The 14,336-nt window shown below is 25.6% G+C and overlaps 1 protein-coding gene across 1 annotated transcript; it reads left to right on the top strand.

The window, feature by feature from the left end:
- The first annotated feature begins 5,254 nt into the window (after positions 1 to 5,254).
- LOC107609756 (cytochrome P450 714C2-like) lies at positions 5,255 to 12,388 on the top strand. Its single transcript, XM_016311778.3, has 5 exons — positions 5,255 to 5,653; positions 5,861 to 6,087; positions 9,676 to 9,923; positions 10,276 to 10,633; positions 11,796 to 12,388. The coding sequence occupies exons 1-5, from the start codon at positions 5,356 to 5,358 to the stop codon at positions 12,228 to 12,230; spliced, it is 1,566 nt and encodes a 521-aa protein (XP_016167264.1). The 5' UTR covers positions 5,255 to 5,355; the 3' UTR covers positions 12,231 to 12,388.
- Positions 12,389 to 14,336: the final 1,948 nt, after the last annotated feature.

Here is a 14,336-nt window from a genome sequence, read left to right as displayed (position 1 = left end):
TACAAATTTTTTATTTTAATAAATAAAATAAATATAATATTTAACAAAATAAATATTTTTACGAAAATTTATCGATTTAAATTCTCTTGTCTATAAACGAGATTATTTTTCACGTATTTCGTTTACCGTGTAAATAAAATATGACAAATTAAATTGACATGTGTATATCTCGTTTACACTGTAAACGATATACATATATTTTTTTTTAAATTAAAAATAATAAAAAATATTTAAAATATCAATAATCCAAATATATTTTTAATTATACATTATTAATATATTTGTTTCTTCCATATTCATCTACTTTTTCGTTTATTGTACTGGAGTACATATAAATTTTATTTGTTGCATGGAGTACATAAAAATTTGAAATATAATTTTTTATGGCCCATCTCTTCCTAATAAAATAGTAGATATTTTACACATTTTTATGAACAATTTTATTAAATAGAATTTCTAAATTAATTATATAATTATTTTTACTTTTAAATTGTGGATGTTTTAAAATATGTTACAAAATATTTGAATGAATTTATTTTTAATATACTGATAATATAAAAATAATTATACGGTTATCTAAAAATTAGAAGCAATAAGTACTTATTAAATGTTCAATATGATATTAGTCATTATGATAACTACGTGAGAATTGAAACGGTTATCTCTCACGTTATCTCCTACTATTCACGTGAGAGATAACCGTTTCAATTCTCTTTTCACTATCCTATTAATCTCTCCTAGTAATTGACAAACGCTTATGTTTATTTTTCAAATTTAAACCAATTGAATTGAATCATAATTTCAATTAAAATTTTTTAAAATAAATTTAAATCAGTAAATTCTCGTAAAAATATTTATTTCGATAAATATTATATTTATTTTATTTATTAAAATAAAAATTCCAAAAAATCACACTTATTTTTTTAATTATTTAAAAAAATTAAAAGGATATATTCTCCTCACAAAATAACGAAGTTGCAATAAACAGTCCTATGGGCCTATGCTGCCCCTTTCGGCATGAAATGAAACTACTACACACAATTTGTACTTATTTTTGGCATCTGCATCAATTATATACTACTTTGTCACCAAAAATTATATACTAGTTTAATGTCACGTGTTAGGTGCGTAGCACGACTTTACCAAAAAAAATAATTAAAAAATAATGTGTGTAGCACGAGAGAGTTAACTGTTGGAGTTCAAATCACGTTTAATTCAAAAGTATAATTTATTTTAATGAATATTACTTAATATTTTGTAAAATGAAGTTATGGCAATTTTAATGATTTCTAAAAAAAAAGCAAAATAGTTAGAGATAATCACACTTTTATCAACTATTAAACAAAAGATAAAGACTAATATAATAAACTGAACAATGCAAAACTAAAAAAAATGAGAAAAACAATGAGTTGAAATTAAGTCAAAACCTCTAAATAAAAAATAATATCAATAAACTAAGTAATGAAAAATATATTTAGATAAAAAAAACAAATTTATGAGTCAAAGTCATTCATCGGAATATATATAAAAAAAGTTTCTTAAAAGCATAATTGAAAAGTTAAGCTTTTCAATATAAAATTTTTTTCAAAAATCAAGTTTCTGTTTAACGAAAACTAAAATATTATAGATATTATAATCCAAAATAAAAAACAAAAAATAAAAATAAAAAAATTTTGTAATCAAGATTTTATACACAACATTTTTATACACACATATATATTTGGTCAAGATATTTTAAAAATCGTATAAACTTGGTCAAGATATTTACAACAAAATAAGGGACGACATAAAAAAAGGAATAAAAAGCTTAAGGTACAAATATTTTGGTAGAAAATCAAAATGAAGAAAAATTTTAAATACTAAAATAATTATATTCAATGGTAAAGAAACTCTATAAAACAGATGATAAGAATAAAAAAAATTCGAATACTATAAAATATTCAAAGAGTTATTAGATTAATTAAAAATATATAAAATAATAGAAAAAAATAATTTTAATCCTTTAACATGAAACTAAATAAATAAGAAAGAAATTCATATTTGACAACTAATTACAATAATTAGTCGATATAAAATTTAAAAGTACAATCCTAGTTAAAAAATAAAAAACAATTATCACAAAACAATTGAACCAATATTACAATCAAGATAAAAACAAAAAACTCAAAAACACAAAAGGCTATAACCAAGAACACTAAATGTGAGCTTTAAAGACCATAAATCATAAAATAAAAAAAATAAAAAATTTAAACCATAAAGACTAAACCTAAAATCATGAAGACAAACCTAAATCACTAACATTAAACCACAAACACTAAAGATTCAAGACTAGAAAACAAAAATGATACAAAAAATTATACATCATAAAGATTAATACGTCAATTGTAAACTAAAAAACAATCCTTAAGTCATAAATAATTTATATCTCTACAATAAATAAATTAAATGAAATCATCGAAAAAGATTTCTTTTGTTTTAGTTCAGTTTAATTTTGTTTAACAATAATGCTCTAAATTCATGTAAAAAATACATCTAAGTTATCCAAACAATATTAGCCAGACGCGCTCCCCTTCCCCTTCACTCGTTTCTCATACACGTTCTACATATAATGTGCTGCAACCTAAAGCTTTACTCAATGTAAATTTTCTGTTGCAACATAAACCTTCTTCTCTGCTCGTATTTTCTTCTTCTTCTTCTCTACTTCTTATTGATTTGCATTGCCTTCGTTGTTCTCCTCTGGTCACGTTCATCTTCTCGTTTTCTTCTTTCAATCTGGTTACGTTGCATTTATCTTCTTCCTATTCTTTTTTGTTTTCTTCTTTCAATCTGAATCGAAACAATAAATGACTCAATTTCAAATCAGTTGAATGAGAGCGATTTGGATTATTCTTCTGAAACGAATCAAACTGACGAAGTTTGGATTATTCAATTTTGAATTGAATTTGAATTGAACGGACGGAAGTGTACTGAATTGATCATCTGTAAATTGTAGGCAGAGCTATTTGAATTTGATTTTATATAATAGATTATGTTTCGTTCACTCAATACTATACAATTGTTTCACCATGAGTACGTGTTCGGTTCATTATGTAGAAAGCTGTTCGAATTTGATTTTATATAATGAATTATGTTTCGTTCACTCAGTACTATACAATTGTTTCACCATGAGTATGTGTTTCGGTTCATATGCAGAAAGTTGTTCGAATTTGATTTTATATAATGGATTATATTTCGTTCACTCAGTATTATACAATTGTTTCACCATGAGTACGTGTATAAACAAGTGTGAGAAGAAGCACAGGGGAGAAGAAAAGAAGGAGAAGAGAAGAAGCGTTGGGTAAGAATGGTTTCGTATGTGTTGGGCGCGTGTATTTCATATTTCATTTAATGGCATTAATTTTTTTTAGTGTTGAACCAACTTAAATAAACTTAGTTACAAAATTACATGAATGTGTAATATAACTAATTCAAAAAACACGTGTTTCATAAGAAATAAAAAAACTTCAGTATAAACCAATTTAATAACTAATCAAAATAGAATATACATGTAAAATAATTTGTTTTAAAGTATAAAAAATTTTGCGTAATATATATATATATATATATAAATTAATTTTTCATTATTAATAAACCATAAATAACAACGTGATAATAAAACACTGAAAACACAAATACTAAACCGTAAACCTTAATAAAAAATTGGAAAAATTAAATATTTGTACATGAAATATAAAAAAACAACAATAAAAAATTTAAATAAGCTTAAAAAATAAAAAATACAAATATTAATAGCAATATATAAAATAAAAATATTGAGTCACTGAAAATTGCACTTTAGATGAATAATAATATTTTTCATATAAACATAATTTTAATGTAAAAAATATATTATTTTATACAATAAAAAATATCGAGTAAAGTATTGTTTTTGTCCCCAACGTTTGGGGTAAGTCCCAAAGTTGTTCCTAACGTTTCAATCGTCCTATTTAAATCCCTAACGTTTTAAAATTGACTCAATGTTGTTCTGCCGTTAGGGATCCGTTAACAGAATTGACGGCGGGACAAAATTGAGACGATTTTGAAACGTTAGGAACTTAAATAGGACAAAAATGTTAGGGACAAAAATGATACATAAAAATAAATTTTAATTTAATTTTATCTTTTAATAATATTAATTTTTTACTGTACATAGTATTCAATTATTTTTTAATTACATCTAAATAAATTACAATTAATCACATTACTTTCATTTTAAATAAATTTATTTTTTTATAATTTTAAAGAATTTTGATACATTAGAGACAAAAGGTATAATTTATATTTTATTATATATATAGATATATATATATATATATATATATATATATATATATATATTATTCTTTTCTTTTCTGAAAGTTTATATACTAGTCATTCTACAAACATTTTATGATAACTAAAAATTTTTAAGAATAAAATTATAAAAAAATTAATTTATTTACAATAAAAGTAATATGATTAAGTGTAATTTACTTAGATGTGATTAAAAAATAATTGAATACTATGTATATTAAAAAATTGATATTGTTGAATGATAAAATTAAAATTTATTTCTATGTATCGTTTTTGTCCCCAACGTTTTCGTCCTATTTAAGTCCCTAACGTTTCAAAATCGTCTCAATTTTGTCCCGCCGTCAATTCTGTTAACGGATCCCTAACGACAGGACAACATTGAGTCAATTTTGAAACGTTAGGGACTTAAATAGGACGATTGAAACGTTAGGGACAACTTTGGGACTTACCCCAAACATTAGGGACAAAAACGATACTTTACTCTAAAAAATAATTGCACTTTAGATGAATAATAGTATATTTTAAAGAATAATTAAAGGATAACATATACTTATTTTAACAATTTAAACCAGTTGAGTTTTTTTTAATAAAAATAAAGTTAGAGAAAACAAAATTATAATACTAAAAAGTAAAAACACAAAATATACAATAAATCCAAGACCATAAACTAACCCTGAAAAGTTAACACTAAACTATAACAACAAAATCCTAAAATATAAACCAAAATCCCTAAACCTAGACTAGAAATCATGGATAATAAAAATAAATCCTAGACCTAAACCCAAAACTGTAAATCCTAATAATCACTCATCCTTAATTAAACCCAAAAACCTAAACAAAACAAAAATCCTACATACCAAAAAAAAAACAAAAATACTTACTACAAAACTCAAACCTTAAACCAAAAATCCTCAACCATAAACTTTGGCTCTCTATATAATGTCCATTGCTGTTGTTTGAGTCAGATCTTTGTGAAGGTGGAAAAAAAAAAAAAGAAAGAAAGAAGAGTGAGTTTCATTAGCCATGGTGCTGCAATTTGATCCCAAGTTTCTAACATCCATTGCATGGGTTGGTTTTGCTGGATTGTTGGTTCTTTTGTACAATAATCTTGTGGTGAAGCCAAAGAGGATTAGATCAAAGCTAAGTAATCAAGGTATAAATGGTCCAACTCCAACTTTTTTGCTTGGAAATATTAGGGAGATCATGAAAGCTTGTCAACTCATCATCACTACTTCAAAGTCTCGTTCTGTTGAAGTCCCTCATCTTCATGAGATTGCTCCACTTACCTTCCCTTTCTTAAACACATGGAAGCAGAAATACGGTATGCTATATTATTATATCACATTCTTAAACACATTGAATCACTTACTCGAAACATTATCTAAATCCAACCCAAAAATGGTATGATAAAAAATATCAAACCCAACTTGAAAAAACATACTTCGAGTCCGGGTCATAAACATCCATAAACTCTGGTCTATTTATTGTCTTGGATTGACTTCTGAGACTTGTTTGTGTTATCTATCAGGTCAAATGTTCTTATTTTCCATTGGAAGCAATCAAATATTGTATGTGGACAAACCTAAGGTAGTGAGAGATATAGTTACATGCGCATCCATGGACTTCGGCAAGCCTATTTATACTCAGAGGGAACTACGACCTCTGCTTGGTCAGGGCATTGTGAGTTCCAATGGAACAACATGGGCCACTCAAAGAAAGATCCTTGCTCCAGAGTTTTACATGGAAAAAGTTAAGGTATACAAGTTCACGTGTTGCGTTGGGTAGATTGTAGTCAGGTATTTATAGATTGGATTTGATCACATATATGTGGTGTTTATCCAACTTTAATATGAAAATTATAGATATTGATTCGATCTACACACTAATAAGATTGGATTGAAAATTTTATGTAAGTATTCGGATATTTACATATCCATAATAAATAAATAAATAAATTTTTTTTATATTTTATTTTAACTAATAATTATTATATATATTGTATTATTTTATTTTTATTATTTAAAAAAATATATTTAATAATATTTTAAAAATAAATATATTTAAAAAAATAAAAAAAATATTATTAATATTTTGTTAAAAAAATAAATTTTTTAAAATATTTTATATTTTATAGATATATCTGATCCTATCCGCAAATAAACCAATGAACTTAAAAACCGATCCGATCCTATAATTTCAATACAAATCAAACTGAAATTTTAGTTATATTTTATCGGTTCACTCCTTAATGGTAGTAGATTAGGAATTGAAGGTGGGTAGGTTTTTCGAGTGAGGTTTGATTCTCAGTTTAACCCATGCCCACATAAAAAAAAAAAGGCTTCATATGTAAAGTTCTCAATATATTTTAGTGGTAGATATTTTTATAATGATATCTTCACATATAAATAATATTATAAATTATTAGATAAATTGATATAGTTGATTAAATATATTTGATTAATTATCTAAAAATTTACAATGTCATTTTTATATAAAAATGCCATCATTTAAGTATTTTTCTATTTTAATTATACCCATAAAATTTAATACGGAGTTATTGACGTGGCAATTGTGTATTAATGTATTTATTGACACATGGCATAATATTGTCATGTTTTTCAGAATTTGAATTTTCTAAATTTTAAATTTGTATTTTAGAGGGTAAAATGTGATCTTCTACCCTTAAATGATTTTTCTCTCATATTTATTCTTGGTTCTATCTATAAAATAAATGGTGAGAGATCACACTTTACTCTTTAAAGTGAGATTCAAATTTTAGAGAATCCAAATCTTGTTCTTCAATCCAGTGGTATAATTAAAAGCATTAAGAGTAAAATTGAAACTAAATATTAAAGATGAAATAAAATATAAATATTGACAATAAAAATAAAATATATTATTTAATAATTTTTTTAATTAAAAATCATATTGATAATATCCTGAAACATATTATTTTTATTGAGACTCATCATTTTATTACAAAATATCTTTTATTAAAAACAAAATTTTTTATAAGTATTAAATATTCTTCTTAAAAAGTTGTATAAAAATATTTTTAAAATATATCACTTTATTATATAAAAATCACTTAGCTACGTTTAAAATTATTTTTATATAATTTACTAATAAAAATATATAGTACTTAGTTACTTGTCATAATCACGTATACTTGTTAATAAATTATTGAAGGTATTATTAAAGATATTTTTAAAGATAACCAAATTATTTTCTACAATAAAAGTGATATACTTTTAAATATTTTTCATAATTTTCTAAAAAGAATATGTAATACTTATCATATTTTTTATTGTTAATAAAAAATATTATTGCATTAAAATCAATCTCAATAAAAATAAAATATTTTAAAGTTATTATTAATACAATTTTTATTTTAAAAAATTATTAAATAATATATTTTATTTTTGTCCTTAATATTTATATTTTATTTCAATTTTATCTTTAATATTAGGTTTCAATTTCACTCTTAGTATTTTAATATGTTTCAATTATACCTATGAGGTAGACAATCTATAATGTGACAATCATATGCTAATAGGTTACTAGTAATACGTCACAATTGTCACGTAAGCATCTCAGTTAATAGTGTTAACCTTATAGAATATAATTAAAACATATTTAAAAGGTTAGAAAATAATGTCAAGGGTAATTTTGAAATTTTTTTTAAAAATTTTAGAGACAAAAAATATATTTTATTTTTTTTGAAAAGATATTTGTGTTTTTTAAGCACAGACATTTTATGTTTGGTAAATAATAAAAAAGATTAGAGGTGTTTATGGATTGAATCTGATCTATATATCTATGGTATTTATACGAATCTGATCCGAAAATTGCGGATATGGATCCGATCTGCAAGGTTATCGGATCGGGTCAGATTCGCACACTAATAAGATCGGATTGTGGATTTTATGTAGGTATCTGTATATTTACGTATCCGCAAAAATTAAATAAATAAATAAATATTTTTTTATGTTTTATTTTAACTAATAATGATCATATATGTTGTATTATTTTATTTTTATTATTTAAAAAAATATGTTTAATATTATTTTAAAAGTAAACGTATTTAAAAGAGTATAAAAAGAGGTTTTATTGATTTTTAAATAAAAAAAGCTTTAAAAAGTATTTTTATGTTTTGCAAATATATCCGATATCCGAACTGACCCAATCCGTAAATGTGCGGATCGAATCCAAACTAAAAAATTAAGAATATTGAATCTAATCTGATCCGATGATTTTAATGCGGATCGGGTCGAAATTTTGGCTATATTCAATCCAATTCGCGTTCACCCCCAAAAAAGATAATGTACTTATGTTTGTACTCTTTTAAAATCACAAATGATTTAAAAAATACCTAAGTTTAGCCTTATAAAATTAACTTGTGATTGTGAAAGTTAAAAAATTATAATATAACCTTATATCATATTATATTATATTATATTATATTAAGAGGAGTGCTAGGCCTGCAAGTTTTGTGATTTGTTGCCATCAATTAGTTATCATTAATGATTTTAATGATGTGAGATTTCATTCAATGGTATGAGATTACTCACTTTTCTTTTACTAATTAAATGCTGACCAGATTTTAATACAAGTGCTGACTTTTTAAACTTTCTCTTATATTAATACATACCTAAATTTATTCTTATATTTATAATTTTTTAAAATTTTTAAAGATATTTTATTAAATAGAATTATGCTATTGTTTGTATTTATTAAGAATTATTTTTAGTTTAATTTATTAAATATAAATATTACAATTTTTAAAAATTATCTATCTATCTTTTAAAAATCAACTTTAATAAAATATTCTTAAAAAATAAAAAATTTATCAAACCAAATCTAAATATACTCATTTTTTCTTTTGATTATTATCTTTTATATATATATATATAGGTTTTATAAATTCTCTCATTTTATGTATTTATTTTGTTTAGAAGTCTCCGGTAAGATAATTATAATAGAGAGAGAGAGTAACTTTTAAGACCAAAAATAAGAAAAAAATAAAGAAAAAGTATAGAGTAACAACTTTTTTATTTTTAAACAATTGTAAATAATAAGTTAAAAAAGGAAGTTAATTTTAATTTTAAAATTTAAATTTTAAATTAATTAAGTTTATTCATATTTAATGAATCTGAGATGTAACTCATTATTCACATTGTTAACAATTTTTATTAGCGGAAATGAAAAAAAAAATGTAATAGCAGATAATTACCTTATCCCTGAGTTTTAGATAGATAGAAAATAGGACATTATTTTAAGTGTAAAATAATTAACTTTTTACTCAACTAATTATATGTTTTTATTTAAATACTCTTCATATAGGGTTGGATAACTATAATAGGTGAATCTGCTAATTCTCTGTTAAACCAGTGGAGTAGTATCATAGAGGCACAAAATGGAACTGCAGATATAAAAGTTGATGATTACTTGCTAAGATTTTCTGGGGATGTTATTTCAAAAGCATGTTTCGGTAGCAACTATTCTAAGGGAGAAGAAATTTTCTCCAAACTTTTAGCACTGCAGGATATCATGTCAAAAAATGTCTTCAGTTCAATGATTCCAGGAATGAGGTAAGTAAATATATCTGGAATTCTTTTCCTTTTATTTTTGGCAGGTTTTAAATTATCCTTAGATATTCTTGATGCTTTTTGGATGTGTGTGAGGCTTAATATTTTTGGATAGTTTTTGAATAAAAAAATAAAACCAAAAGGTTATTTATAAAGATTTTTTTAAAGGTGAAAATTCAGGTGCAGTGGACTTCACGTAAAGTTGATAGATGAGAGCCGTTAGATGAAAATGTAGTTAAATCAGTCAAATCATTTAACGGCTCCCAGTTATTAACTTCACGTGAAGTCGACTGCACTTGAATTTTCACTTTTTTTTAAATTCCTCATTAATTATTGGCCTACATGCATGTTACAGATACCTTCCAACAAAGAACAATAGAGAAGCAAAATCACTAGAAAGAGAGTTGAAAAATTGTATACTCGAAGTGGTTAAGCAGAGAGAGAAATCATGTCATCGCAACAGAGACTTTCTGCAAATGCTTATTGAGGCTACCAAAAACAGTGATCTCACTCAAGATGCCACTGAAACCTTTATTGTTGATAACTGCAAGAATATATATCTTGCAGGTTCCGAAACCACTTCACTTTCTATAGTATGGTGCCTTATGTTGCTGGCTTCAAATCAAGAGTGGCAAGATCGTGTTCGCGCCGAGGCACTAGAAATTTGCAACGGTAGAATTCCGGACTCTCATATGCTCAGTAAAATGAAGCAGGTATCAATCATTAATTATTCATGCATTCTCAAGAAATTAATGCTTTAATCATTCTTGAAATTCACACACACACACACACACACACACACACATATATATATATATATATATATAATAAAAGTTATAAATTGTTTAGAATAACTAAAGTATTATTATATTATTTTAGCAACATATGCTCAGTAAAATGAAGCAGGTATCAATCACTAATTATTCATGCATTCTCAAGAAATTAATGCTTTAATCATTCTTGAAATTCACACACACACACACACACATATATATATATATATATATATATATATATATATATATATATATATATATATATATATATATATATATATATAAAATAAAAGTTATAAATTGTTTAGAATAACTAAAGTATTATTATATTATTTTAGCAACGGTTCTAATCTAATTTAAAACAACACTAGTACCCTTATATTTTAGTTTACAATTAATAGTTTCAAACAGTTAATTTTTTCTAAAATTGAATTAACATATTTATTAGTCAGATGAGAACAGTAATAGAAATATATTTATTTTTATGAAATTAAATTATAAGCTATATTTGATCGATCGTGCAGTCTTAGAAATTGTTGACACTAATAAGTTGCATGTGGACAAATTCTTTTTTATAAATGTTTTTTTTTAAATTAAAAAATAGGAAAAGTCTAGGGGCAGCAACTTTGTTAAATTCTGGCTAACATGTAACCAGCAAAAAATAGTGAGCTATTGGATGAAATTTCACACCAATCTCACACCATTAAAATCATTATTGATGGCTATTTAATGGCTACAAATTATAAAAGTTATTGTCCCCTAACATTCCTCTAAAAAATATTAGATTTTTTGAATTTTACTAGAATCTGATCAGAGCGGATGCAAAAGTTAAAGAAAATCGTTGAGGGTGATTTGCGATTTTAGAATCTTTAAAAAAATAAAAAAAATCACTAGGTGTGATGATTTTTGGATTTTTTAAAAATATTAAATAATAAAGAACGATGGGTGAGATTTTTTTTTTAATTAAAAAAATAAAAAAAGGATACGATTTTTTTACACTACCACTATATATTTCACTTCAGTGCATCATGCTCTATGTCATACACACACATACCCCACATTGAGAATAATTTGCATTGCGTGTGTACGTTCTTGGCAGCTAACAATGGTTATTCATGAAGCACTACGCCTTTATCCACCGGTACCTGTGATTCCAAAAGAGGCCTTAGAGGACATGGAACTTGGCAACATCCATGTCTCAAAAGGTGTTTCAATTTGGATTATGTGTTTGACCTCACACACAGATCCAGAATTATGGGGATCTGATGCCTATAAATTCAATCCAGAGAGGTTTGCAAATGGAGTCAGTGGTGCATGTAAATTGCCACACATGTACATGCCATTTGGGTTTGGTGTAAGAATCTGTCTTGGAAAAGATTTGGCTATGACTGAAATCAAGATGATGTTAAGTCTTATTTTGTGTAACTTCACTTTCACCCTTTCTTCTAAGTATATTCATTCACCTGCTATTAAGTTGTTATTGGTGCCCCAACATGGAGTTCATTTGTTGGTTAAAAAACTATCAACTACTTAACTAGTTATGATCCTCATCGTCGATAAGTTTTTGGTGGTGTATGTCGTATTTTAATATATATTTTATAAGAGCAGGTGTGATATTTGTCAATGTAATAAAGACTCTATGTTAAATCGTAAAATTTATGAACGTAATAAATATTCTATCTTCTTATGGAACTCGTTATTTTTTGTTATTACAGTTAAATTTTTTTATTTTTGTAAATGATTAATTAAAAGTGTGTTGATAGTAGCTAAATTTTTTACATAGAAATAATTTTCATATGAAACACAAAAATATTCGATTATTGTAGTATTTTATAGCTTATACTATTATGTTAATAGTATAAAATGTCATTGACATTCTATAATAAAAATAATTAACTATAAAAAATTTGTAAATAAATATTATTTTAATTATAAAAAGATAAAATATCATTAACATATTGTAAAAATCCACAACAACGTATAATTGATATAAATTTGTATAAAAGAATAAAGAATTTGATAGAAATTTAGAGAGAATAGAATAGAAATATCTGGGACTAGGACTAAAGAGAGAAAGTAGAGTTTTCAATTACATTATGCATGCTTATATGATGAATGGATTTTTGACGGTTTAGAATTTCACAAATGAAACCTCGTTACAAGTATAGTTTCTAAACCAACAAAGAATCATTTCATACAAAAATTTGGTTGTCACAAATAACAAACCCCTAAAAATAATAACCAAAATATTTAAATCTCGGGTCGTCTCTCAAATGAATTGCAAGGAAGTGTTCTTGTTATTGGTTATGGGACAAGTATTTTGGGGTTTTGGATAAAGGACAAGAAAAGTAAATTGCAAGAATTAAACTAATAGCTAATAAAGCTCTTGGCAAGGTATGAGAACTAGAAGTCCTATCCTCATTATCCTTATCAATTGTGATGAGAATTGTCAATTACTCCCACTTAGTTAACCTCTAACTATGAAGGAAAGTCAAGTGGATGAATTAACTTGATTCCACAAGTCCTAGCTAAATCATGATGAAAGACTAGCTTTAGTGGCATTCAAGTCACTTAGCAACTTCTAATTATTAATCAACAAAAGAGTTTGATAACTCAAGAGTCTCCAATTACTCTACCAAAGCCAAGAGGAGAAAAATCTCATTTAAAATCCTACCAAACATTTTATCAAACACTTGAAAGGCACAACATAAAAGCATAGAAAAACAATAAGAGATAATAAAATCCAAATAACCAATTGCAAGCATCAATGATAACAAATAATGGAAGAAGCAATAAACATGAAATACCTCAAATTGCATTAAATAGAAAATCAAATCTAACATGAGAATTCATAAACTAAATTGGCAACATAAAGTAATCAACATGGGAAATAGATAAACTAAAATGCTAGAACAAATAAGAGTAGAAGAGAAACTAAATTGAAATAGAGTAGAAATCTAAAATTGAAAATAGCTAAACCTAAGAACCTTAAAACCTAGAGAGATGAGAGAGTCTCTCTCTTTAGAAACTACATCTCAAACCTAAAATTATGTGAATGAAAGTTGTATGATGATTCCTCTACTCTGCAGCCTTTAATATGTGTTTTCAAACTTGGAATTTGGCCAAAACCAGCTCAGAAATCGCCCCCAGTGTTTTCTGATACGTGCAGCACGTGGCTCTGTCACGCGTACGCGTCGCTGAACTTTCGCAATGTCACGCGTACTCGTGATCCAGGCGTGCGTGTCACCTAAAAGCATGGTAACTATGACAAATTGCATATCATTTTGAAGCCCCAAATGTTAGCTTTCCAACGCAACTGAAACCGCCTCATTCGGACCTCTGTAGCTCAAGTTATGATCGATTTAGTATGAAGAGTCAGGCTTGACAGCTTAGCAATTTCTTCAATTTCTTGTATTCCTTCTACTTTTGCATGCTTCCTTTCCATCCTCTAAGTCATTCCTGCCCTATAAACCCTGAAATCACTTAACACACATATCAAGGCATCGAATGGTAATAAGAGAGGATTAATAATTAGTAATTTTAAAACCAAAGAAATATGTTTTCAATCAAAGCACAGAATTAGGAAGGAAAATGTAAAACATGCAATTTATATGCATAAGTGTGAGAATAATGGATAAAA

The sequence above is a fragment of the Arachis ipaensis genome, chromosome B7 (assembly GCF_059453495.1).
Source record: "Arachis ipaensis isolate K30076 ecotype BB chromosome B7, ASM5945349v1, whole genome shotgun sequence".
In the NCBI taxonomy this organism is placed as follows: domain Eukaryota; kingdom Viridiplantae; phylum Streptophyta; class Magnoliopsida; order Fabales; family Fabaceae; genus Arachis; species Arachis ipaensis.
The sequence above is the reverse complement of the archived record's forward strand: the minus strand, read 5'-3'. Positions and strand labels throughout refer to the sequence as shown.